This window comes from Kuraishia capsulata, genomic scaffold, assembly GCF_000576695.1.
Source record: "Kuraishia capsulata CBS 1993 genomic scaffold, Kuraishia_capsulata_scaffold_3, whole genome shotgun sequence".
NCBI classification, from domain to species: Eukaryota; Fungi; Ascomycota; class Pichiomycetes; order Pichiales; family Pichiaceae; genus Kuraishia; species Kuraishia capsulata.
Window position 1 is genome coordinate 560,822 of NW_019172952.1, and position 26,316 is coordinate 587,137.

Here is a 26,316-nt window from a genome sequence, read left to right on the forward strand (position 1 = left end):
TGACTACAATGATGAATATAGACGTAAATCCACATAATTAAAGGCGTTAATAAAATAATGGAGTTCTTTGGCTCAGTCCTTTTTTTCTGGCTTGCTGGAAGTGGTATTATGGAGCATACTCCTTGCATCCTCTCTGAGCTCTTCAAAAGCCCGGATCATTGCCTCCTTACTCGAGCCATCTTCGTTAAACCACTCGGGCAGATCCTTCTCAATTCTGAATTCATCAAAGTCCTCTTTGAACTTGTCTAATTCGGGAATACCAAGAGCTGGAACGGCATCGTCGTGAAGCTCCTCCTGGTCATCATAGTCTGGAATGCTACCTTCGTCAGCAGAAACGCTGGCAGAACCGTCCTCAGGCTTTTCCAATCTTGTTACTGGGACTCTGGCAATCTGCTCTACCACAGTAGGCTTGACAGGTATCTCGGGCGTTTCGGGGATCTTGGCTGCGACGTAATGATACTTGGCACAAAGCTCTATGACCTTCTTCTTATATGGCCCATCAAATACCAAAAGTGTTATGATCGAACCAATGTGAATGTAGAAGTAAACCGTTGACCAGGCTTGAAGCGATTTCTTGAACTCCAGGATAACAAACGGTTGAACCGTGTAGCCAAAAGCGAGTTGCGTGACAAGGTAGCAGACGATATCATACAAAGGCTTATAAGGAGACACAATAGACTCATCCGCGGTAATGAACATGGGGCGGAAGTTCCTCCTGTAGATTTTTCCCGTGGCCTGCAACACAGAACCAACAACGAATGTAAGATAGTAACCAGGCATGGTTCCATGCCAAAAAGCAGAGGTCAGGAAGGTGATAAAGGTAGAAATGAATCCAGGACGTAGCTTTCCTGTCTTGGGATCTCTCTTGGTCACCGTTCTCAAATAGACATAGTTCTTGAGCCACTTATTGGTATTCTGGTTCCAAGCTTCAAGGCAAGCGTGACAATTTTGGCCTGTTTCAAAAGCAAAGATGTCAATGTTTTGAACACGATTCCAATAAAACTTGTCCTTTTTCTTGTCGTATCCATTGTATCCGATACCGACCAGGATGCATCCTCCTTCAGCAATAGACCACACTGCATAGTACTTGAGACGGTGAACAAATCCCAAAATCCACAAAAAGAAAATTCTGTAAAGGAAACTATGGTCTGTCACGAACGACTGGGACAACAACATATCCACGTTGAGCCTGGGCTTCAAGACCATCCAAAGGGCTGCCCAGAAGAGACCACCTACTACCTTTTTGGCAGCTATTCTGCCACTTCTTGGTATCTTGCGCTTTCTTCTTCTTCCAGGACGCTTGCTCTGTGGAACGTCCTCGAACAAATCGGTCATGATAAACTTCTCGTAATCTGCATAATCGAACGCTGGTCCGGTTACTAGCGCGGGGAAGAAGAATGCGTAACTCACAAAACTCAAAAACGTGGGATGATTCGTAACAGCACGCGATTTCTGATAAGTGTTCAAGTTGCTGTTGAACTTTTTAGGATCCGATATCAGCAACTGGCCGTCCTGATATGACCATCCGAAAGACGACAGCTTCATCACCAACACCATCTGGGCTCCGGTGATGTCCATTTTAGAAGCATCGAAAACCTCAAAAAATTGAGCTTTGAGGTGATTGAAACACAAAAATCCCATCAAAGCACAAAGATTAACCCAAGGCATGATCGGGGAATGGAAGTATCTTGTTATCAGATAGGTGAAAACCGTGTTCACCAACAGAACCTGAAATCCCGCATAAACGGCCAGGACTCCAAAAATATAAAACGCAGAAATACTGAACGGTCAGAACTCAAGAACTCAAACAGAAACAAATAAAACAAAATCTTAGCTAACTCACCTAATGATATACCACTGCTTGAGTCTCACATAGGAATCTGGAAGCCTTTTGAAGACAGCCGCAAGGGGAAAACTGAGAAACAAACAAGTAAGCACCTTTGCTGACAGCTCGTCTAACCCTGCTTCCAGGCCCCAATGAACCACAAACTGCTCAATGTTGTTGATCATGGTGATTGACAACTGAGATCATGAATGCGCAACAGGGTCAAAGTGTTAATTCCGAAAACGTACCCACCCACTGGGCACAGAGATGAGGACGTGCCCCCGCGAATATGGAGGACTGATAGTTGGAGAAACGTTAGAAAGGCTTCTGGGGACAATATATTGGTGAGTTTCTGGGCAAGGCTAGCGAAATATTGTATTTTTAGAAAAAGGAGAATCTCACAACTGTTAATTTTATGCTATTGAGATGATACGATGTGGACTGTCTTCCAGGGTTCATCTGATCACTCCTATACGAACTTTCGGTGGGATCGCTTCGAGACTGAGGCAGGCCGCCGAAGCCCGTTCTGGAGGAAGCCTGCAGAGCTACCATGTCACCAAAAAGCTTAGCTATCCACAAGAGCTACTTTACGACATCATTTCAGGTGTTGACAAATACCACGAGTTTATACCCTATTGCACCCACAGCTTTGTGAATGCCCGAGATGCAGAGGGAGAACCAATAGAGGCTGGCCTTGACGTTGGATTTTCGGCCTTTCACGAGACTTTTGTATGCAAATTGAGCTGTGAGAGACCCGAAAAAGTCAAAGTAAGTATCGAAATTGCAATGATGAGAAATTGCTAGTACTAACCTAATAGGCCACATCCATCACCGAGTCTCTTTTTGAGTCCCTAGACACGGACTGGACAATCAAGCCATTGTCCGGCCAAGGTGAAAGGGAAGTATGTCAGGTGGATCTAGTACTATCATATGAGTTTAAAGATGAACTTTACAATAAGACGAGTCTGTTTTTCGCCAAAAAGATTACGAAGTTGATGCTCAAAGCTTTGGAACAGAGAGCTTTCAGTATGCAAAAAGAGTTCAAAGAGAGAGCTGCGGCCTCACAATGACCAACCACCAAAACCACTCCATTCTGGAAACCTGTATACTTGAATATAAATTAGAAGTACATATCTTTAATCACAGAAATCTCCATATAGCTCACAAATCGAGGTGTCAGTTTCAGTTATATCTTCTTTCCTATTTAGGCCACATATCACGTGACTTATCTTTTGATCGAATGTGTCCCTTTCCTAAGCAAGTGACATCAAGGCCCACTACCATCAATTCAATTCGTCGACTTATCCTCAAATCGCGCATGTCTGGCAGTATTTTTGGTTCAGCAGAACCTCTTGACGATCCATGGGCGTTGCCAGCGGCAAGGAACTCGGAGTCAGCTTTGATGGATCGCCAGCCCAATGCTTGGGGAGGCTACAACAGTGAGTTTTCTGATCCGCTTACAACCAGTTTCGGAGGACTGGACGTGAATGAAAGGTTTTCAGAAGAGGAAGAAGACGATATTATAGGTGGAGTTATACAGGATCCTTTACTTCCTATAAATCAAGACGAAGGCACGAGCCCTCTTCCCAAACATGTCAAGGCCAAGGCCTCCACCATAGCAGATGTGAGCGAGACTCAAACTAGCGAGGTTTGGACGGACGAACTCACTGACTCGTTTAACCCTTTGAGCTATCACAACAACACGGATAAGACTATAATCAGGGTGAAAGAGATACCTGAGAAGGAGGGCCTGGTGTTCAAGCACATCAACTATCTGATCACCCATAATATTGTTTTCCCTAGAGAATATCAAGTCCAACAAGAAAGAGGAGAACTGAAGATAGTGAGGAGATACAGCGATTTTGCGTGGTTAATCGAGGTTCTGTGGAAGAAGTATCCGTTCAGGATCATTCCCGATCTGCCTCCCAAGAAGTTTACCAGTGAGTTACCCAAGGACAGGTTTTTTGATGCTTTATAGGCCCAAGATACTAACATTACTAGTAGGTACCTCATCGACTGATTCAGTTTTCTTGCAAAGGAGAAGAAGAGGACTGCAACGATTTCTCAATCAGGTCATGAAACATCCTATCTTGAGCAAGGAAAGCCTGGTGGTGATGTTTCTGACTGTGCCTAACGATTTTGCGAATTGGAAAAAGTTCGCCAACATTGACTACTCTGATGAGTTCAATGGGTTGAGGGTAAGTTTACCGCGAAGGTTCAAGCTCAATCTGGAGAAGGTTTTCAAGACACAGGCGGACGATGACGAAGAAGACGACGACGAGGATAAGCCAAGCTCGAACATTGTGATAAACAACATCACGCAAATTTGGTCTGAGAGCCCGCAGAACTTCCGGGATTTGGACTTCATCGAGAGCCTTGGTGCTATCGACAATCAGCTGAACAAGTTTGGTGAATTATGGAGCAAGCTGTGCATCCTCGTGGAGAGGATAGAGAGAAGGGAGATCGCACTATCACAGGACCAACAGAGATTTGGCCATTTTCTCAAGGAATTCTCGGAGATCAATTCCACAATTTATGGAATGTCCAATCTTCTTCCTGTGCAAAAAGGAGGAGCCAGTGTTATTGGTACATCCTCAACAGGCGAGGCTGATGAGAGGCAGAACCTGGGAATCATCAACGCCCTGCTTAGGACGATAGTCTCGTACCTGTTCAATTCCAAGCAGTTGAAGGATCAGGAGTTGGCATCTATGGACAGCGAAACTTTGGAGAATTTCAAGAAGTTTCAGGATTATATTGTTGCACTCAAGCTTATGCTTGAAAGACTTATTGGATTCAAAGCTACAAGTGAAAGAGACCTGCACTTACTCCTCAACAAGATAACCAGGGCAAATGAACGATTAACACAGGTTAAGATCAAAGCCGATGTGAAGGGCTCGGAGATAGACAGACTAATCCAAATACTGCAAGAGTCATCATCAGATCTCTATGCTTTGATCACCAAGATCATTTTGGTCAAAAATTGCGTTGTCAGCGAGTTCAAGATTTTCCAGAAGACCAAGTACCTTCTGTCCGAGGTTTTCCAGGACTGGTTCGTGGAGAAAGTGAAGTACGGAGATCTCGAGCAACAAAGCCTTGCAAGGTGTTTCAACGAGTTACAGGACATGCCATTGAAATGATAAGGCATCATGTTATTTTCCTTTGAAATGACCAGACATTATGCCCCAAGTTTTAAAGTGGATGAAGCCTTTGCGTTATAAATATTATGCTATTTTCTTGGAAGCATTAGTGAAACCAATACCCTTTGCGGTCGCAATCAAAAAGTCCTTTTCGTCGCTATCTCTGAAGTAGAACTCGGTCCCAAAAACCGCTTTGATGTCACGCATTAAACTGATAAGCTTCTCATCAATCTGGTCCTTGTAGATAATCAACCTTCCGATATCTTCTTTTCCAATCACCATGAACACCATGGCCAGCTGCAGTTGAAATGAAGAGACCACCCCACTGCTCTCTATCAACTCAAGCAAACCGAAGGCCACCTTTTGAGCCAAATCCTCCGGGGTCTCTCCAGCTGCTCCGATATCGTCTATACACAACCTCCAACCACTCTTAGTTTCTGTGAACAATGTAATGCCGAATCCTGGAGACTTTCCCGACTTGTCCCCGCGCCAGACGTCGGAGGTGATATTGATCTCAACACCAGTCGGCCTCAGTACGCTCTTGGCAGAGTCTATCATTCTGTTCACTATACTGGGACTCACACGAGTACAGTATGAGATTCCTCTTATGCTTGTGATCTTTGGCAGATCCAGAGCATGCATCGTGACCGGTTGGGGGATCCTGGAGTCGACCATTAGATGGACCTCACCACCTCCATTGGGGAACTCTCCTCTACTCAAAGTGTGCAGAGAGCACTCCCTCACTCCAAACTTCTCCATCACTGGCAAGATTCCCCATCTTATTGAGTCAATTCCAAGATCAGACTTGTGACTGGTAAGACCCTTGAAGATTATGGAAAACTTCTGCTTTGAGAACGGCGCAAGATACAGCATTGGCTCTATGAAATAGGTCACCGACCTAGTGGACGGACACGCATGTGACAGACTGCCCCCTATTATCAAGCCTGGTCTATACACCAACGTCGTACCCGTATAAGATATTTCTATCGAAGACCCGTTCGTGACTGCCTCCAGTAGTCTCAGGAATGAAACCTCATGGTCTCTCAGGCCTGGGTTCAGGTCATTTGAACGTATCTTGTCGATCTTGATTGCCTTCCCCGACAGGGTAGACAATATCAAACGAAGTCTGAAGTTTTCAGCCCCCCTGAAATTCAACAGTCCAGACATATGTTTATTTTGTTGTGCTTAGCAAATAATGAGTCCTCAAGGAAGTGCTCTCAAAATTTTTCAGTTTACTGGGGCTTTAAAAAAATTTAAGCGTGCGCCAACAGATAGAACCGCTCGTTTTCCAAATCGACCACAAGAGCGAACGTGACATGAACCCCTTTGGACCTATTTGAACAAGAACTAAAAACCCGGTAAAAAAGATGTCTGAGAGCGGAAAAAGATCGTCGGATTCTCCGGAAGACCCCTTTGCCAAGAGGATGAAGTTTGATGACTTGGATTTGCGAATTCCTTCTCCAATAATGACTCCATCAGCAGACCCACAAACAATACGGTCAATGGGGTCGGGCGCTTCGACACCAATACCATCCTCGAGGCCGACGCCTATTCCGACTAGTACACATCCATCTGTTTCAGCAGCCGGAACGCCACAGCCGGTAGCGGCGACGATGGCGATTCCACAATCACAACAGCAGACAGGGCTGGCAACACAACAACCACAGACAAGACCAGAAACCAATTCGGACCCAGACAAGCTGTCAGATGCCATTGCAGCTGCTGGTGTTGATCTGAAGGACGAAGAGAACAGGCTTTCATCTACTTTGCAGCATCAGAGGCGGACAAATGTTTCGTCTCTGCTTCACCCCACACATTTGACGATCTTCATGAATAAGGTGCTAGCTCAGCACGGAGTCAGACAACAAGGCCTCGAGTACGATACCGAGTTATTGCAGCTAATGTCAGCTGCCTGTGAGAATTTTGTGAGCAGCATAGTGACCGACTCGATCATTTTGTCGCGCCACAGACGTCGTCCCATTAAGTCCAAGAAGGTCCAGGGCACCGCGCCCAGATCCGATGTTTCGAAGGCATTAAGGGACATGGCAACCAGACAGAAAGATTCAGAAGAAAAGCGTGCTCAGAGGAGGATTGCCCTTGGCGTTGATGCCTCCGGAGAGGACGTTAAGAAGGTGGGGGCTGAGGAAACGCTACACAGAGCTGCCAACGCCACAGCCGCAATGATGACTGCTGGAAAGAAGAAGAAGAAGTACAGTTGGATGAGCGCAGAAGCAGATGCCCCAAAAAGTAATTCCGTCTTGGCAAGAGGAGACAATGGAATCCGATACCGGGAAGCTCGTGAGGAGAAAGAGGTGGTTCTCAGAGACTTATTGGCTGCTATGGAAAGCAGAAGAGTTGGCGTGGATAAGGCATTGGTAAAAGGATATGCTAAGTTGAAGGATTAGCCGTGTCAAACTGAAGGAGCAGCCTTAATAATGGTATACGAAGCTGAAGGATATGACCTTCATAATAATGATGTGCAAGTTTATTAAGCCTACTTAGTAAAAATGCCCCCTTACTTAATTATCGTCGCCAACTTCAAACCTTTTTCTTAATAATGACACCCAGCTTATTTTTCTTGCGAACGGGAAGTTTCACCTTCTGGGCCTGCAAAATCTGCTTCTTTTTGAAACTTTCAAATGCCTCTCTGGCCTCTTTTCCATCATCATCATCTTCTCTTTCTCGTTTGTTCTGAATCAAAGCAGCAGCCTTCAAGACGAGTTTGTTGTCAACTCCATTGGCCTCTTCTCTTCTAGAGTTTTTACTCCTTAGCTCCTCTAGCTCATCTGCTAGTTGCTGCTCCCTCTGTTGCTCTGCTAACCTTCTCTCTAATTGCTCCAGAGCTGTCTCCTCAGTTTCACCAGTTTCTTCGAGCAGTTCCTGCTTCTCCTCTCTCTCAAGTCTCTGAAGAGTTTCGTCAAACGTTTCTATCTTTTGCTCTTGTTTCTTAGGCGCGTAGTTTCGCACTGCCCCACTAACAGTCTCAAAGTCTGCAGTTTTGGGATCGGTTCTAAATACAATTTCGGCAAAACACTGGGGGCATCTGATATGGAAACAAAGCACCTTGACTCCAAAATACGTCTCATCGGTGGTTTCTTTTTTCGCATTGAACTTTTTGGACTTGGATATGTATTCTCCACAGGTTGTACATTTGAGAGAGAATGGGGTCATCAATCTGACCGTAGGCCACGAGGCGGGTCCCGTCTTCTTTGCATTCTTCTTTTTTGGGATTTTTGAGGGATCGTAATCCGGTGGGTAATATTTGTTTATTGCCTTTCTTTCTGACATGGCTTGATAGGTGGATAGGGGAGAGAAGGTCTGCCTTGTTTGGAAGACTTGATAGTCACTGATAGTATCTGAAAATTAATGATTACATAATTGCTATACATCAATTACATAATCGTGCGATGACTTAAAGCACCTCAATGTTTACGTTTTTTCTCCTTTACTATTACTACTCTTTCTCAGTTGTATTCGAGGCGATATCAAAACTATGGATTTCAAACTCTCATCTTGGACAACAAGGTTTCAGGATACGGAAAAGGATTCCTATGACGTCCCTGAAGACGCGTACTCGGATGTGGGCGAGCTGAGTAACGCGCTGAACCAGTCCCCAGAATCCATCGCATCCAGTGATCTATTCGAGACCGCGGCTGCTCTCGTCCACGCGTTTCCAAAGCTGTCATCAGCTTTTAGAGCGAGTCTTATTGACAATATGAATACTATCTTGGTGTACTTTGCCGAGTCTACCGGATCCATTATTGAGGGCGGTGATGTTGAGGCCTTGCCCCAACAGAAGAAGCTTCTGGAGAAGACAGCCTATTTGACCCATGCGATCCTCCATTATATGACTCTTGAAGACTATTCCGCAGCCTTTAGCAGAGATAGCGACAAGACCAAGGTAAATAAGGCCAAAGTGGGGTTGAATACCCACATAGATCGACTTCTGCGCTTTTTGAGCTCCATAACTACCCTGTTCAACGTACAACTGTCAAGGGTGTTCAAGACCACTCCGGAAAGGGACTTGTTTGTGCAGCTATTCACAAAACCTGTGTATGCTCTTATGGAGCAAGACTGGAGAATCAAGAACGACGAATTGAAAAGAGCCATGTATCGAGTATTGTGTCTTTCGATAAAGTTTCACGGCCAATCTTCTGCTGCCGAGAACGCCATAATGCAGCATTTGACATATTTCCAACATCTCCCTCCAATCATGGCTGAGCTTTTGGTCACTCTCTTTACCACATATGACTACGCTGATCTGACAGACGAGGTACTAATGTCTATTTCGAAGAAGACCTTCAACCCCAATGACACAACTGGGCCCAAAGCGGTGTCTGTTTTCATCACCAAGATATCGAAGGATGCTCCAAGATTGGTTTTGAGGCAAATGTCGCTTATAGCTGCTTTGTTGGACAACAGTTCGTTTAACCTGAGACTTGCTGTTGTAGAGACTTTGGGTAACATCGTGGAAGATTTGATTAAGCAGGATGGGTCAATGGAGGAGTACGAAGAACAGATAGAAAGTCTGATTGCTCTACTTGAACAGAGATTAATGGACTCGAGCTCTTTTGTTCGTTCGAAAGATCTTCAAGCTCTGACCAAGTTGGCAGACTTGGAGGGAAAACTGATCCCCAAAAGAGCTATGTTCACGGAGCTGGCTCTTAGATGTACCGAAGACAAGAACTCCCTAGTAAGGCGTAATGCTATCAAACTTCTATGTTCTTTGATTATGCATCATCCTTTTGGCCAGTTGCATGGTTCCAGACTTCAGTTGAGTGTTTGGGAGGATAGAAGAGACAAAATTAAGGAGGAATTGAAGACGTTGGACCCTGAGTTTTTGGCTTCCTATGAGTTGCCGAAATTGGATGTGGTTGATGATGATGCCGGTGAAGACAGTGATGGTGACGCAATGATGGAGGATGCTGAAGACGATGCTGAAGAGGAAGAAGAAGTCAAAGAAGAAGAGGACAATGGCCCTGATGAGCAGGCACAAACAGAAAATCCCCTACCAATTGTTGATGATGCTGAAGCTGAAAACGTTGCAAAACTAAAGCTCACTTACCAATACTACACAGAGGCCATTGAATTCGTCAACTGTGTTCACAGAGGAGTGAAAACAGCAGCCAAATTGCTATATTCTAAGAACAAGCTAGAGGTCATTGATGTAATGTCTTTGATTGTGCTATGCGACGCCTACGGGATTGAGGTGATTGATCTTGCCGTTGAGAGGATGTTGCACCTAGTATGGATGACTGGAAACAACGAAGATGCCGCTAATGTTGTGAGGAAACTCATTGAATCATATAAGACGATATTTTTCAGTGTTCCTGAAGATGCCTCACCCGAGGAGAGAGGAAAGTACGTTGCAACCAACCTGATAAAACAAACCTTATCGGCATCTGCAGCGGACCTGGCCTCGCTGGAGAAACTTTTGTGCATAATATACGCGGAAGGGTTCTTTGATGAGTATGTGATCAAAGTTTTGTGGTCTCACTTTGTGAACAGCAGTATACCGAAGACCCAACGCCATGGTGCTGTGATAATATTGGGAATGTTTGCATCTGCTGACAATGAGGTTGCGCTGAAAGGTTTAGATTGGCTGTTGAACATTGGGCTTTCCGATGAAGATCTTGTTTTGGCGAAATACACTTGTACTGCCCTTCGCCATATAGTCCCTCCAACCAAGGATGGTTCGACGTTCAAAGTTGCGCGCGAAACTGAGATTGTGGAAAAACTGTCTTTCATGACCACCATATATACCGAAGACACTGATTGGTTCAGCGTAGCCGAGCAGGCTCTGGATGCAATCTTCAACATTTCGTATCATCCATCAGATGTGGCCACCGAGATTCTGAGGAAGAAATACGAGAGGAGCTTTTTGCAGAAGGAAGACGGAGAGTCCGAGGTGATCAACTTATCACAGTTGCTGTTTTTAGCAGGTCATATAGGGATAAAGACCATCGTTCATCTTGAGAAGTGCGAAGCAGATTTCAAGAGAAAGAAAGTGCTGGCAGAGACCAACAAGCCAGAGCACGAAGAAGAGTTAGAGATGATTGGCGGAACCACGGAAGACGATTTTGCTGATGCAGTGACAATAATCAGGGAGAAAGAACTGTTGTATGGGGAGCAATCGCTGTTGGCAAGATATGGTGTCATTGCATCCGAAATCAGCTCGAAACCCGAACAGTACAACGATGAAATGTTACAGAGGGCCGCGGTTTTGTGTATGGAGAAACTGATGTGTATTTCTCCCAAATATTGTCATGATAACCTGCACCTCTTGGTCCATATCATGGAAAACTCACCCGATCCCATCATCAGAAGTAACTGTGTTCTTGGTCTGGGAGACATGGCGGTATGTTTCAATAACCTTGTGGACGAAAGTACGGACAACCTCTACAACCGTCTTCAAGATGACAACCTCATGGTTCAAAGAACTTGTTTGATGACAGTCACGTTTCTGATTCTTGCCGGTCAGGTCAAGGTGAAGGGTCAGCTATCGCAAATGGCCAAGTGTCTCGAAAATGATGATAAAGGGATTGCCGATTTGTGCAGACTGTTTTTCATGGAGCTGGCTACAAAGGATAATGCCATCTACAACGGGTTTATTGATATCTTCAGTGGCCTGTCGAACGACGCTACTTTGGACAATGCCGCTATGAAGAGAATTCTCAAGTTCTTGATTGGGTTTTTGGACAAGGAGAAGCAACAGAAGTCCCTTAGTGAGAAGCTGCTACAAAGACTTAACAGAGCTGAAACAGAGGGTCAATGGAAAGACGTTGCTTTTGTCTTGCAAACCATTCCTTCCAAAAGTGAAGCGGTTACAAACGCGCTCAAGGATGGATTCCAAACAGTGGCGGCAAGATAATGTTAGTAATATGTGTATGTATAGGGCATTTTTGGTGTTCACTTTGAAAATTTCATTTCTTCTTGCCAAAAAGTTCATCAGGGTGGTTGAAAATTTCATAGATGGAGCTCTTTCCCAGTGTGTAATCCAACGGCAACTGCTTATTATATCTTTCTCCAGACTGCAAGTGAGTCTTCACCAAGTCAGCCAAACCGTCCAGAAAATCCTCATCACCGTTCAAAGACTCGGCACGAAGCACCTTGCTTGGAAACTTTAGCTCATTCTTCAGTTCGATGTCGATCTCGTGCAGAGTTTCAATATGGTCAGAAGTGAATGCCACTGGCACAATCACAACTCCCGGAATGTCTTCTATTTCATTCAACTTCTGCGTAATCTTGTCAGTTTTTCCTCCCAACCAAGGCTTGGGCCCAACCTGACTTTGCCAGACCAGTCTGTAAGGATTGGAAAATTTCAGCTTCTCCATGATGGCATAGACTGTAGCAGCAACTTCAGCCGGGTAGGAATCTCCTCTGTTCACAATTTCCATTGGCAAGGAATGAGCAGAAAACAAGACCACCACATCCTTCTTTTTGGACTCGTCAACGTTCAACTCGGCAATCGCTTTCGTGATGTGATTGCTAAAAGCCTTCACCAGGCCTGGGTGCTTGGGCCATCTGTCTATGATGCTCCACTCTATCTCAGACTCAGGATCAAGTTCTTTGGACTTTCTGTATAATTCGTTGATGGAAGAGGCTGTTGTCGAGTAGCTGAACTGTGGGTATTGCGAAAAAGCAATGGCCCTTTTGATGCCGTCCTTCTTCATCTGTGTGAGGGTCTCTTCAGTGAGAGGACGGGCGTAGCGGAAAGCAACATAAGGCTTGTGAGGCGCGAATTCAGGGTTGGTCTGATCGAGACGTTCACAAACAGCCTTGCACTGCAACTCACTCCACTTCCTGATTGGAGACCCTCCACCGATTTCCTGGTAGTACGACTCAATCTTCGGGGTTCTGCGCTTGGCAATGAACTTAGCGAGAAGGTTCTGGAATCTTCCAAAAGGAATCAAATCTCCATCGGACTAGAACAAAAGGGCGTTAGTATTTGATATTCCAGCCCAAAACTGAATATTCGCTTCAACTCACAAACAACCTCAACAGGAAGTCGTACGTCTCGGGCACAGTAGACGGTCCGCCCATGTTCATGAACATCACAGCAGTAGCTGGACGCGTTTTCGTAGAGAGAGCCCTCTTAAATACCAGAACAGGCCTCATGATGGTCACACAAAGACTTCTAGAAGTGACTGCTGGAAGAAAGAGAGAAACCAATGTCAGAAACGTTGCTGTGAAAAGGGCGTGGACCGGCTCGAAAAGTTGAGTGCCAATCTAAGCCTGGGTGATGAGGATGGGGAAATAAGAAAGGGCTTCAGCAACAACATTAGATGTCACCCTTTCTTGTTGAGATCCAGTCAAAATGTCTTTTGACATAAATTGGGAGAGTCTCGTTTCTGATGCTGCGGTGAATGAGAAGCTGGCGACTTTTTTGAACGACCAGCTCTCTAGCATCACCCTGCCCGAGTACCTCTCCGGCCTGAAGGTCATCAAGTGTGAGTTGGGAGATAGGGCACCGGAAATCACCGTGCGAAACATTGATGTGCCATTTCCAGAATTCTACAAGGATGTTAGACAGTCCAAGGAAGAGTCAGGTGACGAATACGCGGAGTCTGACACTGTGGTTAGACATGGCACTGTTAGTCCTTGTGGACAGACACCGTCAGATATGGTAACGGGACTGGGAGTCACCATGGAATCGTCCATTTCTTCCCTTGGTGGTCTCCACGATACTTCATCGATGTCCACAACTCCGCTGCAAAGCCCCAGCCATTTGACTCCGTCGGTACTTCCAGGTTTCATGAACCGAGGCCTACTGGTCTCGACTCCTTTAAGCCATCCTGCTTCGGGTTCTTTCAATTATCTCAGTCACCATGGCCACGGAGTGGGTATAAGCGGTTCTTATTTCCCTAGTTTTGCCTCCAGGTCGAATAGTCAGTTTTCGAGCCGACAGGCCAGTCCTCCGCCTCTTCCTCAGCACAGCGAGATGTCTTTTGATTCACCCAAAAGCGATCCGAACTCTCGCAGTAGAACACCCGAGTTCAACGAGAGCTTTACTAATGCAGAAACAAATGAAGGCGTTGAAACCAAGAACCAGGACGTGAAGGACAGGGACTTGCAGGTGATAGCGGAGATCAAGTTCGATGGAGATATATACATAGAGGTCACGGCAAATCTCCTAGTGAATTTTCCAGCGCCTAACTTCATTTCGCTGCCTGTGAGGTTGAAAATTACAGATCTGCAGATCCACTCGATTGCAGTTTTGGCGTACTTAGAGTCCAGATTGTATGTGAGTTTCCTATGTGACGTTGAAGACAACGAAAACGAGGAGACCGGCACTGGTCTGAACGATGCTGGAAGCCAGACTTCAACACGTCATTCGTCGCTAGCTCATATGGAACCAACTCCGACTGTTTTGACCGAAAATGCTACGAACAGAGAACGAATCGACATAATAAAGCAATTGCGCATAGAGGGAGAGCTGGGGTCTTATGCCGAGGGCCAGGATCCCGCCAATGCAGAGCTGGCCTTGCAAAATTCACACAAGGAAGGGTCAATCTTGAGAAACATTGGCAAGATTGAAAAGTTTTTGGTTGCCTCGATCAGAGAGATACTGATCAGAGAACTGGCGTGGCCCAGTTGGATAATGTTTGACTATAATGATGACGACGATGATGATGATGAGGAAGAGAGTGATGAAGGAGAAGAAATCAAAGGCTAGCAAAATGTTTATACAGAAAAAAGCCTGTAAATATTCCACAATCGTGATGTTTGTAACTCAACATTTATATCGGCCGTTTATATCGGCCGTTTAAACACCGTTATCCCCATGACTAGCTCACACGCACTGATCGAATAGATAAGATTTTCACTTGGCGCACGTCATCTCAGGCCGACTGATTACCGTTCTTTTCTCTAGGTCACGCTTCAACGTGTCTTGACTCAGCATTAATTTCACGATTGCGTCCAGGTTTTAAGACCTAAGGAAGTATTCTGGAAAAAGTACCAGATTAGGTATCGATATCTGTGGCAATTTTTTTGTCATTGCCTTTGGAACTGAACTGGAGCATCACGTTGGGAGCAGCATGTTGGTTCTCCACTCCTCCTGCGGCAAATGCTGCTTCGGATTAATCGGCCCCCAGATAGCAAGGTTTTCCACCACGACTCAGAGACTGAGTCCTTTGGGAAGATCCAATGCCAAAGTGAATCACTACGACGTTCTGGGTCTGCCTCTATCTGCCACCGAAAAGGAGATCAAGAGGAAGTTCAGGGAGCTGAGCAAACAGTACCATCCAGATTTACAAAATTCCCGCGACTTGACAGCTTCTGAGAAGGAGGAGAATAAGGAGAAGTTTGTTCAGATTGTGGACAGTTACGAAGTCTTGAGCGACAAAATTGCGAAAAAAGAGTTTGACACCAAGTTCAAGACCGAAGACATGGTGGCCCAGGACATGCAGCAACGACGTGCTCGTTTCAACGAGCAATACTTTGGTTCCTCGACAACATATACTAACAGACCATCTGGGCTGAACACAAGTCGAAATAGAGTCTATTATGGAGAAGGAGTGAAGTACAGAGGGAAGTCGTACTTCGGAGGTCACCATAAGAATACCTCCAACTACGATGTGCCGCATTTCGATTACGACTGGCATTTGGCCAAAAACATCAAGGCAGATCGCAGATTGCAATTATCAAAGGCGTACAATGGTGGCGATCTGAGGGAACATCACCAGGTGACGAGGTCGATCAAGAACGGGATCAAGAGGGACCTTTCTGATTCTGGGCCTCCCACCAGAGCGGAGGCGTACCCTGGCAACAGAAATGAGGACATCCCTTCAGGCAGTAAGATCATCTATCTGGTCTTGGGAGTGGGCATGTTCGTTGGCTCTGCGTCGGTGTTATCTAGACCTTCTCAGAAAGAGGTTCCCAAGATGATCAAGACCAGCTATACACCTCCACCTGTGGTGGCTCCAAAAGGCGAAGCTCAGCAAAACCGAGCTTTTGAGGACAGGAGCCAGAAGTCTGCATCTTCAAAATCCTCGGATATCAGCACATTATTGTTACGGAGTGCAACGCGCGGTACCAGTCGAAGTCAGGACTCGCTCCATCAAGACTAACACTACCCAAACATATTCGAAAATCACAACCAATTATTTCATTAATTTCAAGTCACACACTTGTAGATGGCCTCTCCTATGGCTCCTCCTGTGGTTCCTCGGTGGGATCCGGTATATCTTCCCGGTTGCTACCGCAATACTCTGCACGAGGCATCATTGCAAAGAGTTCGTAGAGCAGCAGGGCCACCAGAACCGCCATGACAAAACCGAACAATTTCGTAATCCCCAGATCTGCAAACGTGATAAATATTATAAGAAGGGCTACCGGAATTCGAGGAAAAATTCGCCAGAATTTGGGGATTGCATGGACCTCGCATGAATCTAGCGACTTATCCGCAATAGCCAATACGAACAAACATATGAGAGCAACACCCAAACCACCAGTGAAAAAGAAGGCCAGAGCTCGTCGACTGGCCTCAGACCCTTCACCAGATTCTTCAGATCGTCTTTCCAAACCCGTCTCCAAATGTCCTTCCCCCGACTCATTCCATGTGCGTTCATCCGTGAACAGACACAGATCACCACTAGCGTCGGCAGCAAGAATTAGACTAGCAATGAGCGGAATATGGGCCCAGATCCACAGCATTGCTGTGTGAGATGATCTTCTGAGAGCATGGACTGCTCTCAGACTTCCCTCACCGTTGAAGTATAACCACAGAAGCACATACGCTATCACCAGAAGCATGATTCCCCTGGCCAATCTGGCTGTGAAGCCCGCACCCAGCGCCCCACCGGTGACAACTTTGTATAAGAACTCGCCAATGGCAATGACATAAAATGCAGAAACCCGCTCCACCTCATGCTCAATATTAACGGCGGTGGAGTATTTTAGCTTGAACAGTCTCCTGGTCCATCCGTGGTAAGCCACGGTGAACCCGATGTGTTCCAGAACCAGGTTCATTAAAGTTAGTCCGATTTTGAGCCTGGTCGAACCAAAAATTACAGGAATCCATAACCAAGTAGTTATCAAAATGGAAGTAGCATGGAATCGCATCTGGAACCGATGTTGCGGTATGAACAATGAGTATATCAATTGGCTGATCGCCAACGAGAACCTGCACAGCATATACGGTACCACGCACATGGCTGTCTCAGCATGGGACTCCAAAACTGTACTCGTATTGTTGGAATATATTGTGAGCAGTATGATGATCCAGAGGATGTACAGTTTCTGGGAGAGATCCTCATTGAAATAGTAGTCCATGAAGTCCTTGATGTCAGCCCATACTTGATAGACCGGCAGAAATAGTAGCAAATACCTCAACAAAGAGGCCCCGCTTGCCTCCTCAGTAGCCTGGGATGCCAAATTACCCACAATTCCCACATAGAGCAAATCTAAGAACAATTCGGTTTTTCCGCTTTCCCCGCGTTCCTGCCTGGTCCTATACAGCGTGCCCTTGTAGAAGAAATTGAGAGCGTAAGGTCGAGTAAAATACCACGTATTTGTATTTTGAGGCTTCTTGATATATTTTACCTTGACATCGCCATATTTCTGGACAAATTCGTCAAAGTCCTCAGGCGAGGCCTCGAACTCTTCTTCCACCCATCTGTAGGACCCTGAACTGGCGATACTTTCTGCAAGGTCTCCAACGGCTGCATCACCGTTGGACTCAGCATTTTGGCTCATCCCTCGCGAAGACTTTGCAGAGTTCATGATATATGTAAAGGTGAAAGCTCCAGATCGTCACCCGTTAAGGATTGAGCAAGAGTGGCCTACTGTGAGGCGGGTTTTCGCGATTGCCATCCTCTAGACCGATGGGGGCATTTTTGTGCATGTCACGTACATTCTGTTAACGCACCTTTATTGGAGCATTTTGGCGTTGTGGAGGCTCATGAGGATATAGTCACATGATTTTGTGAAAGGAGATCTCGGTAGCCAATATTCATATAACATCCGTATATTTTCCATTTTCTGGTTACAATTGTAGAAAAGTTGCGGTTGCATTGACAACTCTGCTAGTCTCTGTCCCTCTTTAAGGGGCTCGAAGCGGAACCGTGTTCCAAGCCTTCTCTCAACTGCACGGCAATTAGAGTAACTCGGAATTCAGGTTACTCCAGTTTGTACCCATATCACCGGTTTGTGCTACTATAGTCAGAATGCATGGTCCAATTCGTCCAACGGTTCGCGATCTGGTTCCTTTTGCGGTACCAATTAGACTCGATCAAGATACATGCGGACGCACCTTCCTAATGCGGCAACTCTCATGCTCGATAAGATGCGAGCTACTTGCAGATCGCCCAAAGTGGCCAGAGAGAAATATGCAAACTGGAGGCTACATCGGTGTAAAGTATCAATTGAAACCGCTCATTAACAAATTTGAAAGCTATCCAAATTATCATAAACGTAACGTTTTGCTGTTTTTTGGTCAAAATGATGGTATCAAAGCGCTGTGAAGCCATGTGATCCCAAAGCTTAATGTGCGGGAAATTGGCCGATAGTGTGTAAATTGGTAAAATATAGCAGGTTAAAAAAAACAAACTTTGCTCATTCCCTACAAGACAAGTATTATTACTCAAGAAATGTTTGAGATCCGCTTAATGAGCCTTCAAACCGTACTTTGCAATAAACCTCCAGTACGACTTGGCTGTGCCCTTTCTCATCTTCTTCCCAAAGACAATGACGGCAAACGAAAGACCCCAGAAGAAGACCCCAAGACATCCAATGGCAATGAACAAGTTCTGAACTCCGACGGCATCCAACCAAGGTGTGACGGCATAAGAGAACCCAAAACCAAGAGAGTTTCTGATGAGAATCATAGTGACCAGACCATCTCCTGACACTTCCTTATAACAGTCAATGATGTAGTTAATGGCAACAGCAGAACCCATTGGGAAAGTAGCACAGACAAATGCTAAGCCAAATGCCAAACCGACCCAATGAATTCCATGGGCAGCACCAATTCCAAAGAGGAAACATCCTAATGGATGGGTCACCATTGGAACGACAGAGAGCCACAGACGTTCTTCTGGTTCTCTGAAACCTCTGGCATTACGAGCCCTCATAGTGGTCCAAGTATCAACTATCTTTCCAGAGAAGAAAGCACCAACAGAAATGCCAATGAAAGGAGCTGCGAAAAACACTCCTATCATGTTTCCAGAGAAGTTATATGGAGGAGCAGCTAAAACCACAGCGATGGTAGCATTCACAACATTAAACCAGGACAATACAGAGCCAACAACCATACCACCAAAGGCAATGGATGGGAATCTGATCAGGGAAAAAGGAATCCACATGGACTGGAAAAAAACGTTTCTTTGCTTAGAATCACGCGCTCCCCAGAACTTGAGTTTCTGCGCGTAGGTCTTCCTTTGGTAGACGAGCGCAGGAGAACGGGTACTATCAACGACTTCGTCCACAGCAACGTCCACATCGGCATTCTTGCCTTTCTCTTCGGTGCTGGACATGTTCTCGTTCTCACTGATGCTGATGACATCGGTACCGTCCAGCTCTAGAGCTGGGTCACGGTAATACATGGTCTCCTCCAAGAAAAAAAACATGAAGATGAGACACGCAGCAGCAATTATGCAGCAGATGTAAGGGATCCATCTCCAGCCCAAGTTCGAAGCAACAAATCCGGCTGGAACACCACAGGCAAATGGAATGCTGAACAAAACCCAGCAGTACCATGCAATGTAGGTTCCACGTTCGTGGGCAAAAAACACGTCTGAGATGCACACCTCAATAAGGGTCTCAATGGGACCGTAAAAGGTACCTGTGAGCAGTCTATTGACATACCATTCACCACTGGACTTGACGTAGGCAGACCAGACTGTGCACAGCAACACTCCCAAACCACCAAGCAACAGGGCTGGACGACGTCCATAGGTCAGGCCAAAAGGCTGCCAGAGTAGGGTAGACCATCCGAAAAACAAATACTGAATACCGACACCCGTGTTAAGGTTTGCCAGAGGAATTCCAGTGTCCGCTTCAATGGTCAACAGGACAGCAGACAATGAGGTACTCAGGATATCCGCCGAGAACACTGCTATCATCAGACTTAATGCCAGAAGCCTCTTTCTGTTCTTGCTCCAGTTAAGAGGATCTTCCGGATCTTCTGTTGGTTGTGGAACGAGCACAATGTCCTTTTCTCCATCGTGTCTGACATCCAGAGTGCCCTCCAAATCAACCAGATGAATAGTGCCAGGAATCTTAATATCTTCTTCGTTCATTGTAAGTGTCAAGAGTTTATTATATTTGAGAGAGATACAAGAGTAAGAGTTTTCTTGCCTTGTTTCAATTTTCATGAGGTGGTGATATCAGCAAGACAAACGCATACTTATGTATTTTCCCCAATAAATGCACTGAAGCCAGAAAGACCTTTTAGGGTATATGACTCCAGGGTTCAAGATAAGAACGGGCGATAAGCTCACGTCATTCACTGGCACTATGAGAGGATGAATCGGGTAAAAGTATGCCTGCACGTAATGAGGTTATCGCGGAGATAAAGATGGCGCACTGTCTCATTGGACATTGCCAGACACTAGCATCGGACACTATCAGCAATCCAAAACTTCGTGTGGAGGAGACTTCGCACTGCTATGACATCTATGACATCTGACATTATTAACCAAGGGGTATATTATCAGAATACGGCAAAACAGACAAAACAGCAAGATAACTGTGCGATTGAGTTGTGGGTAAAACCACGATAGCCCCAGGTTCATCACAATCGTTAGCAACTTATGAGAAGATAAGAGAATTGTTCTTCCATCTCCTAAAGCAGAAACATTAACCCTAGGCCCAGACTACAAAGACGTTAAAAGTCCAAGGCCCCGCCGCTTTCCGATAAATGCATTATGCTGATAATCAGACAAACCGGAGAAAAAAGAGGTTCCATGAGATTTCATTGGACGAGTTCGGTATTCCAGTCTTATCTCTGTGTAGTGATAATCAAATCTTTTTTGGATAATTTTTCCTGAAAGAGCCTCTTGCAGGCAGTAGCATATTTTGTGGCAGTTGACACACACCGAACATGTCATGACCGGTTGGTAGCAGCCAGTGATAGGCGGTGCCGAGTGGATGCTCAAAAGTAATTGGTCAATTGGTTCTTATCTTTGTATGCCCATTAACTGGTACTTTGTCACCCAAAGTTGAGCTTCTACCCTTTGCAGAGAAATGCACATCTACCGGAAACTGATTGGGATATCAAAGACATGCCCAAAGTAGTCCATAGCGGCGGCAGAATTTCCAGTTTCGGTAGTCGGGTAGAGGCAATAGATGAACAGGCCCACAGCAAAATAAAAATCTCGCCATAAACAGTGGGGAACATAGGTCCAGGAAGACTGGTACGAGCGGGCCGAGATGCCCAGGCCGAACCAAAAAGATAGGACTCCAAGTTTCAGTGCCTAATCTAATCTCCAATGCTTAACTCCAATTATCAGAGATCAGCGATCTGAGGACATTATACAGACAACCAAAAATAGAGATAACACCCACAGCAACATGAAATATCATGCACGATGTTCTAACAATTTCGGACAAACAAGATTTTCAAGCCATGTGGGATGGCTTAAGTTCCCCTGAGACCAATGGGAGGCAACCTTCACACAAGATATTAGGTCAGACCACATGTCAAGAACTGTGTCGCCAATAAGAAATTGTTTTGATTCAAACGAGTTGAAAATTCCAGGCCTGTATAAGGATGGTTCCTGCTCAGATGATTGCGAAAAGACCCACTCGATGCGCTACCTATGAGTCAAAAGGGAAATGCTCGTTCCCTTTTCGGTATAGTGGCATCGAAGGGGCACAACCGGGTCCCAATTGGCGACATAACCATCACCCGCCATCGCACTCCAGAGCCGTAAAAGTATAGAACCAGACCCAAACCGGTATTTCCGTATGGGGAAGAGCCACCAAATTCGCATCTCCGACCCTTTGTGAACTCCATCCCATCTCTTTGTAGAGATAAGATAGGGGCAATTTAAAAAATATTTGGGGATGCATGATGCATCATAAATTTGCACGCGCACACCCACATCGAAGATAACGCTGATGTCGTAATTTAGGCATTTAGCATATCAGTGGATGCAGTCCTGGTGTAATCTAGGAACTTCTAGGGGGGTCGGTAGCACCTGCCTGGTTGTTGCCTAGTTCATGAGAACTGTGTCTGCTTTGGGATAAAATCTCCTTTGGGACGGGCTCTTGAGGTTGCAGCAGTCTTCAGAGTTCGTTATCTCGACATCCCAAAGAGGATAAAACTTTGCAAAATTTGAACAAATCCGGTCAGGGTTTGGCACCAGCAGAGATGTGGTGGAGCCAATTTTAGTGAGTTGGCTCAGAGCGGCTCAATCCTTGTTCCCCATACTATATAATGGGGTAATCGCTCCATGCCCAGCGAGTCCAGAAATACCATACTCACCAACCAAAATAACCCAATCATTCCACACAAATATCCAATTGAGATGTCTAAAGTATACATCAACGGTAAGGTATTCACCGTTTCTGCAGCCAACGAATGGGCCGAGGCCTTTGTCGTCACTGAGGACGGCACCTTTGGCGATGTCGGCACCACTGTGGAGATCCTCAATGCATACCCCAACTCCCAAGTGATCGACCTTGAAGGTCAGTTTGTGATGCCAGGCATGCACGATGCCCACTGCCACTTGTTGATGGCTTCTGAAGAGAAGTTGTTCGAGGCCAAGCTTGGATCGGACTCTACCCCGGATGAGATCGTCAAGAAGTTTAAGGAGTACTCCTCTGGTGCCTGTAACCACTTGGACACTGTTTCCAACTGGTTGGTCGGCAACTTCTACCATTATGCTAATTTCAAGGATGAAAAGCCCGATAGACAGTTTTTGGATGACGCTTTTGGTGACCAGCCTGTCGTGATCAGAGAGTACACCACCCACAACATCTTCGCCAACACCGCCGCGTTGATCGCTGCAGGATACGAGGAAAACCCAGTTGACCCATGGGACGGTTACTATGTCCGCAGAGAAGACGGTACCATCACTGGTGAGCTGGTTGAGGGTGCTGCAACCAGAATGTTCTCTTCGTTGCCAAAGGGAAGACCCGAGGACAATATCACCGCTCTAGAGTACGGAGTCAAAATGGCCAACCGGTTTGGTTTCACTGCTGTTCAAGAAGCCTCTGCAAACACTGTTTACCTGGAAGCGGCCAAGGCTTTGGAAGAGAAAGGTGCACTAACAATCAACCTGGACGCACATGTGGTGTTTTATGGAGTTGGTGCTTTTCCCCAGGAAGACGTCGGATCGCTCCACCACACTCTTTGGAATGCCAAACACTACAAGTCCAAGCATTTCAACCCAATGTTCACTAAGTGCTGGATCGACGGTGTTCCATGGCACCCTCACGAGACCCACTGTCCGCTCACCGAGGAGGGAGAGGTAGACTATTCCAGGCTGTTGATCCCACAGGAGACCTTTAAGAAGGCCATCGAGCGGTTCGACTCCGAAGGCAGAACCTGCAAAGTGCACGTTTGTGGCCAGGGCTCCGCTAAGTTCGCACTGGATTGTTTCGAGGAGCTTCGCAAGCGCAGACCCGATGGAGTAAGACACGAACTGGCCCATAACATGAACGTCACAGACGCCGATTGTGCACGTTACAAGAGACTCAACATCACTGCTGAAATGTCACCGGCAATTTGGCACGATTCAGACTTCCAACCAGAGGTCAACCCAGGCTCAGTTTACCCGTTCAACACCTTGCAGGACAACGGCGCTTTGCTCACAATCGGCTCGGACTGGGTGTTTGCACCAGACACTCCCAACATTTTCCCTGGTTTGCAGGCAATTATGGAGAACAAGCACGGCTGGAACATGAAGAGAAAGGACGTGTTGAGGATTGTGACTCTTGACGGAGCCACTGCAGTTGGCCGCGAGAAGAACGAAGGGTCCATCGAGAAGGGCAAGCTTGCCAACTTTATTATCACTGATCGCAACATGGTGGAGGCTCCTTCCATTGCCGATACCATCGTTTTGAAGACCTTCTTTGAAGGTAAGCAGGTGTACGACTATGAGACCGACGAGTTGAAACACTTCCAGGGCAAAGTCTGACTTGTCAAAGAATTAGGAAAATATATTTTAAGGCCATTTTTTGTGTTGTTCAAGCCTTTTCCCTTGTCTAATACCTCGTACCAATGTATTGAGTGTCAGAGATTCCCGAACTTCATGATGTTGGTGGTAGATCTAAATTCCAAATGCAAAAATAAACACAGATTCAGTGATATTAACAGATGAACATGCAGCCAAAAAAATCCACCTACTTCCAAACACTAGCCCCTGAATGTTCAGACCGTCTTCAACCGAGCGGAAGAGTGCTCAGAAGAGTTCCGGTTCCGCTCGAGATTTCCCAAAAGCGTATTAGCTTGCAGCTTTCATTGCACGACAAGCCAGACAGAATTGGGCAGCGCAAGTAAATTTGCGCCAATAACCAAGTTGGGGACCCTGGGTCTAATGGGAAGGTCAATGGATGGTAATGATAGATGTCATGTGCATATTGTCAAATACACGAATTTTAGGATCCATAAAGGGTGGTTTTGATGGAAGAGATATGGTTTTCACAGAAGCTTGATAGGCTTGATAAGCCCCCCCCGATAAGACTTCCTTAGCGTGGCACTATAGTGTCAGCAGACTTGACAAATCTACCGCAAGGTCTAGCATTGGGTTACGTAACTTCTTGGAACAGTTCTCTCAGAACATTCCGGTTTATTATGGGTATTAACGGGTGAAATCAGCAATTGGAGGAAGGTTGAAAGAATAAGTGGTGATGTGATGATCCTTGAAGGTAATCGTCCTCCCAGGCCACCCCGTCGGGTGAAAGAATTACCAAAGCGGGAACATGGCTTCTATCTAGGCTAAAGCATGGCTACCATTATGGGTAGGGTAATGGCTACTATATAGGCCTGGGGTATGTCCAGATCGTTGTATTTAGGAATGGAGCGCCATCGGGGTGGTGATGGTGCGCTGATGAGGGGCCTTTGATAGAAGCCCTTGATAGAATCCGAGATGCAGGATGCATGCACATACAATCTTTCGGTAGAATTCCAGGGTTTGTCCATAAATTTTTTGATAAAAGCCCAGGAGCAAATGTTGGGCCCGGTATTTTAAATTTCTGCAATTCCCGATATTTAAAGGCCCAGTTCCCAACCCTTATCCCTCAACAATGATTATGAGCAAAGAATCTTCTTCCACACCAAGAACTTAATCGAAAGACTAATAAATGACATCCACCACTACATTCAACACAGCCAAACTATCTGACAACACCGAGATCTTCTACATTGAAGCCGGCAATAAGTCCAAGCCCACAATTCTACTTCTGCATGGATTTCCAACCTCTTCAAACATGTTCCGTCACTTGATTCCAATACTGGCTCCACACTTTCACCTAGTGGCCCCGGACATCCCAGGTTTTGGGTACACAAAGTTTCCAGAAAATTACAAGTTTACATTTGACAACCTTGCTGCGTCAATTGGCCTATTTGTTAAGGCAATTGATCTCCGCAAGTTTGCGATGTACATTTTTGATTATGGTGGGCCAGTCGGCTTCCGTCTGGCACTTGAACAGCCAGACAGAATTACGGCATTGATAGTTCAAAACTCCAATGCATACGAGGAGGGTCTGGATGATGCATTCTGGGCACCAATCAAAGCATTCTGGAAAGCCGGAAGGGATGATCCCGAGCTGGTTGCTGGTTTAACGGAGTATCTGGAAACTAGGTCCAACATTGACTACATGTACACTCAGGGAATGTCACACCCAGAGCGTTATGACCCCACCAATTGCTCTCTGGATTTGGCTATGTTGAAACAGCCTGGTCAGACAAACATTCAGCTTGATTTGTTCTTTGACTACCAAGCGAATGTTAAATTATATCCAAAGGTCCACGAGCTGTTCAGAGAGCTGGATGTGCCTGTGTTGATTGCATGGGGCAAGAACGATTACTGTTTCTCGTATGAAGGCGCCGAGGCATACAAAAGAGACAACAAGAAGTTGATCTACCATTATGTTGATTCCGGCCATTTTGCGCTCGAGGACCATGCAACTGAGATTGGCGAGGCGATCATCAAGGAACTGGGGCCGTTGCTGTAGGTCCAAACGAGCTTCGAGAGAACAGAAAAAACCAGTCAAAAAAGCAAATATGAAAAAAATTGGACTTGATAAGCGTTTAATTATGTTTTATGGGCTACTCGTGTAGAAGAGTTATATTGCCTAGCGGAATCTAGACTTGGTTTTCTAGGCAAACTCCCACGAGCCCGGTTTAACCATTCCAACTACAGAAATTGGCACATGCGCACAGCCGATCGTCCAGACCAGAGG

General features: G+C 45.8%; 15 protein-coding genes across 15 annotated transcripts; 8 read left to right on the top strand and 7 right to left on the bottom strand.

Moving 5' to 3' along the window:
* Nucleotides 1–72: 72 nt before the first annotated feature.
* KUCA_T00002540001 (uncharacterized protein) lies at nucleotides 73–1,668 on the bottom strand (the record flags this gene model as incomplete). Its single annotated transcript, XM_022602802.1, has 1 exon — nucleotides 73–1,668. One exon carries the CDS (start codon nucleotides 1,666–1,668, stop codon nucleotides 73–75), a length of 1,596 nt encoding a protein of 531 aa, XP_022458570.1.
* Nucleotides 1,669–1,839: 171 nt separating this feature from the next.
* Nucleotides 1,840–2,010, bottom strand: KUCA_T00002541001 (uncharacterized protein; the record flags this gene model as incomplete). Its single annotated transcript, XM_022602803.1, has 1 exon — nucleotides 1,840–2,010. One exon carries the CDS (start codon nucleotides 2,008–2,010, stop codon nucleotides 1,840–1,842), a length of 171 nt encoding a protein of 56 aa, XP_022458571.1.
* A 241-nt stretch (nucleotides 2,011–2,251) lies between these two features.
* On the top strand, nucleotides 2,252–2,895 carry KUCA_T00002542001 (uncharacterized protein; the record flags this gene model as incomplete). The annotated part of the gene is made up of 2 exons (XM_022602804.1): nucleotides 2,252–2,593; nucleotides 2,644–2,895. The coding sequence occupies 2 exons, from the start codon at nucleotides 2,252–2,254 to the stop codon at nucleotides 2,893–2,895; spliced, it is 594 nt and encodes a 197-aa protein (XP_022458572.1).
* A 248-nt stretch (nucleotides 2,896–3,143) lies between these two features.
* On the top strand, nucleotides 3,144–4,962 carry KUCA_T00002543001 (uncharacterized protein; the record flags this gene model as incomplete). The annotated part of the gene is made up of 2 exons (XM_022602805.1): nucleotides 3,144–3,765; nucleotides 3,827–4,962. The coding sequence occupies 2 exons, from the start codon at nucleotides 3,144–3,146 to the stop codon at nucleotides 4,960–4,962; spliced, it is 1,758 nt and encodes a 585-aa protein (XP_022458573.1).
* An 84-nt stretch (nucleotides 4,963–5,046) lies between these two features.
* KUCA_T00002544001 (uncharacterized protein) lies at nucleotides 5,047–6,129 on the bottom strand (the record flags this gene model as incomplete). The annotated part of the gene is made up of 1 exon (XM_022602806.1): nucleotides 5,047–6,129. One exon carries the CDS (start codon nucleotides 6,127–6,129, stop codon nucleotides 5,047–5,049), a length of 1,083 nt encoding a protein of 360 aa, XP_022458574.1.
* Nucleotides 6,130–6,329: 200 nt separating this feature from the next.
* On the top strand, nucleotides 6,330–7,367 carry KUCA_T00002545001 (uncharacterized protein; the record flags this gene model as incomplete). The annotated part of the gene is made up of 1 exon (XM_022602807.1): nucleotides 6,330–7,367. The coding sequence occupies one exon, from the start codon at nucleotides 6,330–6,332 to the stop codon at nucleotides 7,365–7,367; it is 1,038 nt and encodes a 345-aa protein (XP_022458575.1).
* A 133-nt stretch (nucleotides 7,368–7,500) lies between these two features.
* KUCA_T00002546001 (uncharacterized protein) lies at nucleotides 7,501–8,250 on the bottom strand (the record flags this gene model as incomplete). The annotated part of the gene is made up of 1 exon (XM_022602809.1): nucleotides 7,501–8,250. One exon carries the CDS (start codon nucleotides 8,248–8,250, stop codon nucleotides 7,501–7,503), a length of 750 nt encoding a protein of 249 aa, XP_022458576.1.
* A 205-nt stretch (nucleotides 8,251–8,455) lies between these two features.
* Nucleotides 8,456–11,833, top strand: KUCA_T00002547001 (uncharacterized protein; the record flags this gene model as incomplete). The annotated part of the gene is made up of 1 exon (XM_022602810.1): nucleotides 8,456–11,833. One exon carries the CDS (start codon nucleotides 8,456–8,458, stop codon nucleotides 11,831–11,833), a length of 3,378 nt encoding a protein of 1,125 aa, XP_022458577.1.
* Nucleotides 11,834–11,885: 52 nt separating this feature from the next.
* KUCA_T00002548001 (uncharacterized protein) lies at nucleotides 11,886–13,080 on the bottom strand (the record flags this gene model as incomplete). The annotated part of the gene is made up of 2 exons (XM_022602811.1): nucleotides 11,886–12,887; nucleotides 12,952–13,080. 2 exons carry the CDS (start codon nucleotides 13,078–13,080, stop codon nucleotides 11,886–11,888), a joined length of 1,131 nt encoding a protein of 376 aa, XP_022458578.1.
* Nucleotides 13,081–13,279: 199 nt separating this feature from the next.
* Nucleotides 13,280–14,638, top strand: KUCA_T00002549001 (uncharacterized protein; the record flags this gene model as incomplete). The annotated part of the gene is made up of 1 exon (XM_022602812.1): nucleotides 13,280–14,638. The coding sequence occupies one exon, from the start codon at nucleotides 13,280–13,282 to the stop codon at nucleotides 14,636–14,638; it is 1,359 nt and encodes a 452-aa protein (XP_022458579.1).
* A 364-nt stretch (nucleotides 14,639–15,002) lies between these two features.
* Nucleotides 15,003–16,034, top strand: KUCA_T00002550001 (uncharacterized protein; the record flags this gene model as incomplete). Its single annotated transcript, XM_022602813.1, has 1 exon — nucleotides 15,003–16,034. One exon carries the CDS (start codon nucleotides 15,003–15,005, stop codon nucleotides 16,032–16,034), a length of 1,032 nt encoding a protein of 343 aa, XP_022458580.1.
* A 76-nt stretch (nucleotides 16,035–16,110) lies between these two features.
* Nucleotides 16,111–17,688, bottom strand: KUCA_T00002551001 (uncharacterized protein; the record flags this gene model as incomplete). Its single annotated transcript, XM_022602814.1, has 1 exon — nucleotides 16,111–17,688. The coding sequence occupies one exon, from the start codon at nucleotides 17,686–17,688 to the stop codon at nucleotides 16,111–16,113; it is 1,578 nt and encodes a 525-aa protein (XP_022458581.1).
* Nucleotides 17,689–18,569: 881 nt separating this feature from the next.
* On the bottom strand, nucleotides 18,570–20,279 carry KUCA_T00002552001 (uncharacterized protein; the record flags this gene model as incomplete). The annotated part of the gene is made up of 1 exon (XM_022602815.1): nucleotides 18,570–20,279. One exon carries the CDS (start codon nucleotides 20,277–20,279, stop codon nucleotides 18,570–18,572), a length of 1,710 nt encoding a protein of 569 aa, XP_022458582.1.
* A 2,082-nt stretch (nucleotides 20,280–22,361) lies between these two features.
* On the top strand, nucleotides 22,362–24,050 carry KUCA_T00002553001 (uncharacterized protein; the record flags this gene model as incomplete). Its single annotated transcript, XM_022602816.1, has 1 exon — nucleotides 22,362–24,050. The coding sequence occupies one exon, from the start codon at nucleotides 22,362–22,364 to the stop codon at nucleotides 24,048–24,050; it is 1,689 nt and encodes a 562-aa protein (XP_022458583.1).
* Nucleotides 24,051–25,215: 1,165 nt separating this feature from the next.
* KUCA_T00002554001 (uncharacterized protein) lies at nucleotides 25,216–26,088 on the top strand (the record flags this gene model as incomplete). The annotated part of the gene is made up of 1 exon (XM_022602817.1): nucleotides 25,216–26,088. The coding sequence occupies one exon, from the start codon at nucleotides 25,216–25,218 to the stop codon at nucleotides 26,086–26,088; it is 873 nt and encodes a 290-aa protein (XP_022458584.1).
* Nucleotides 26,089–26,316: the final 228 nt, after the last annotated feature.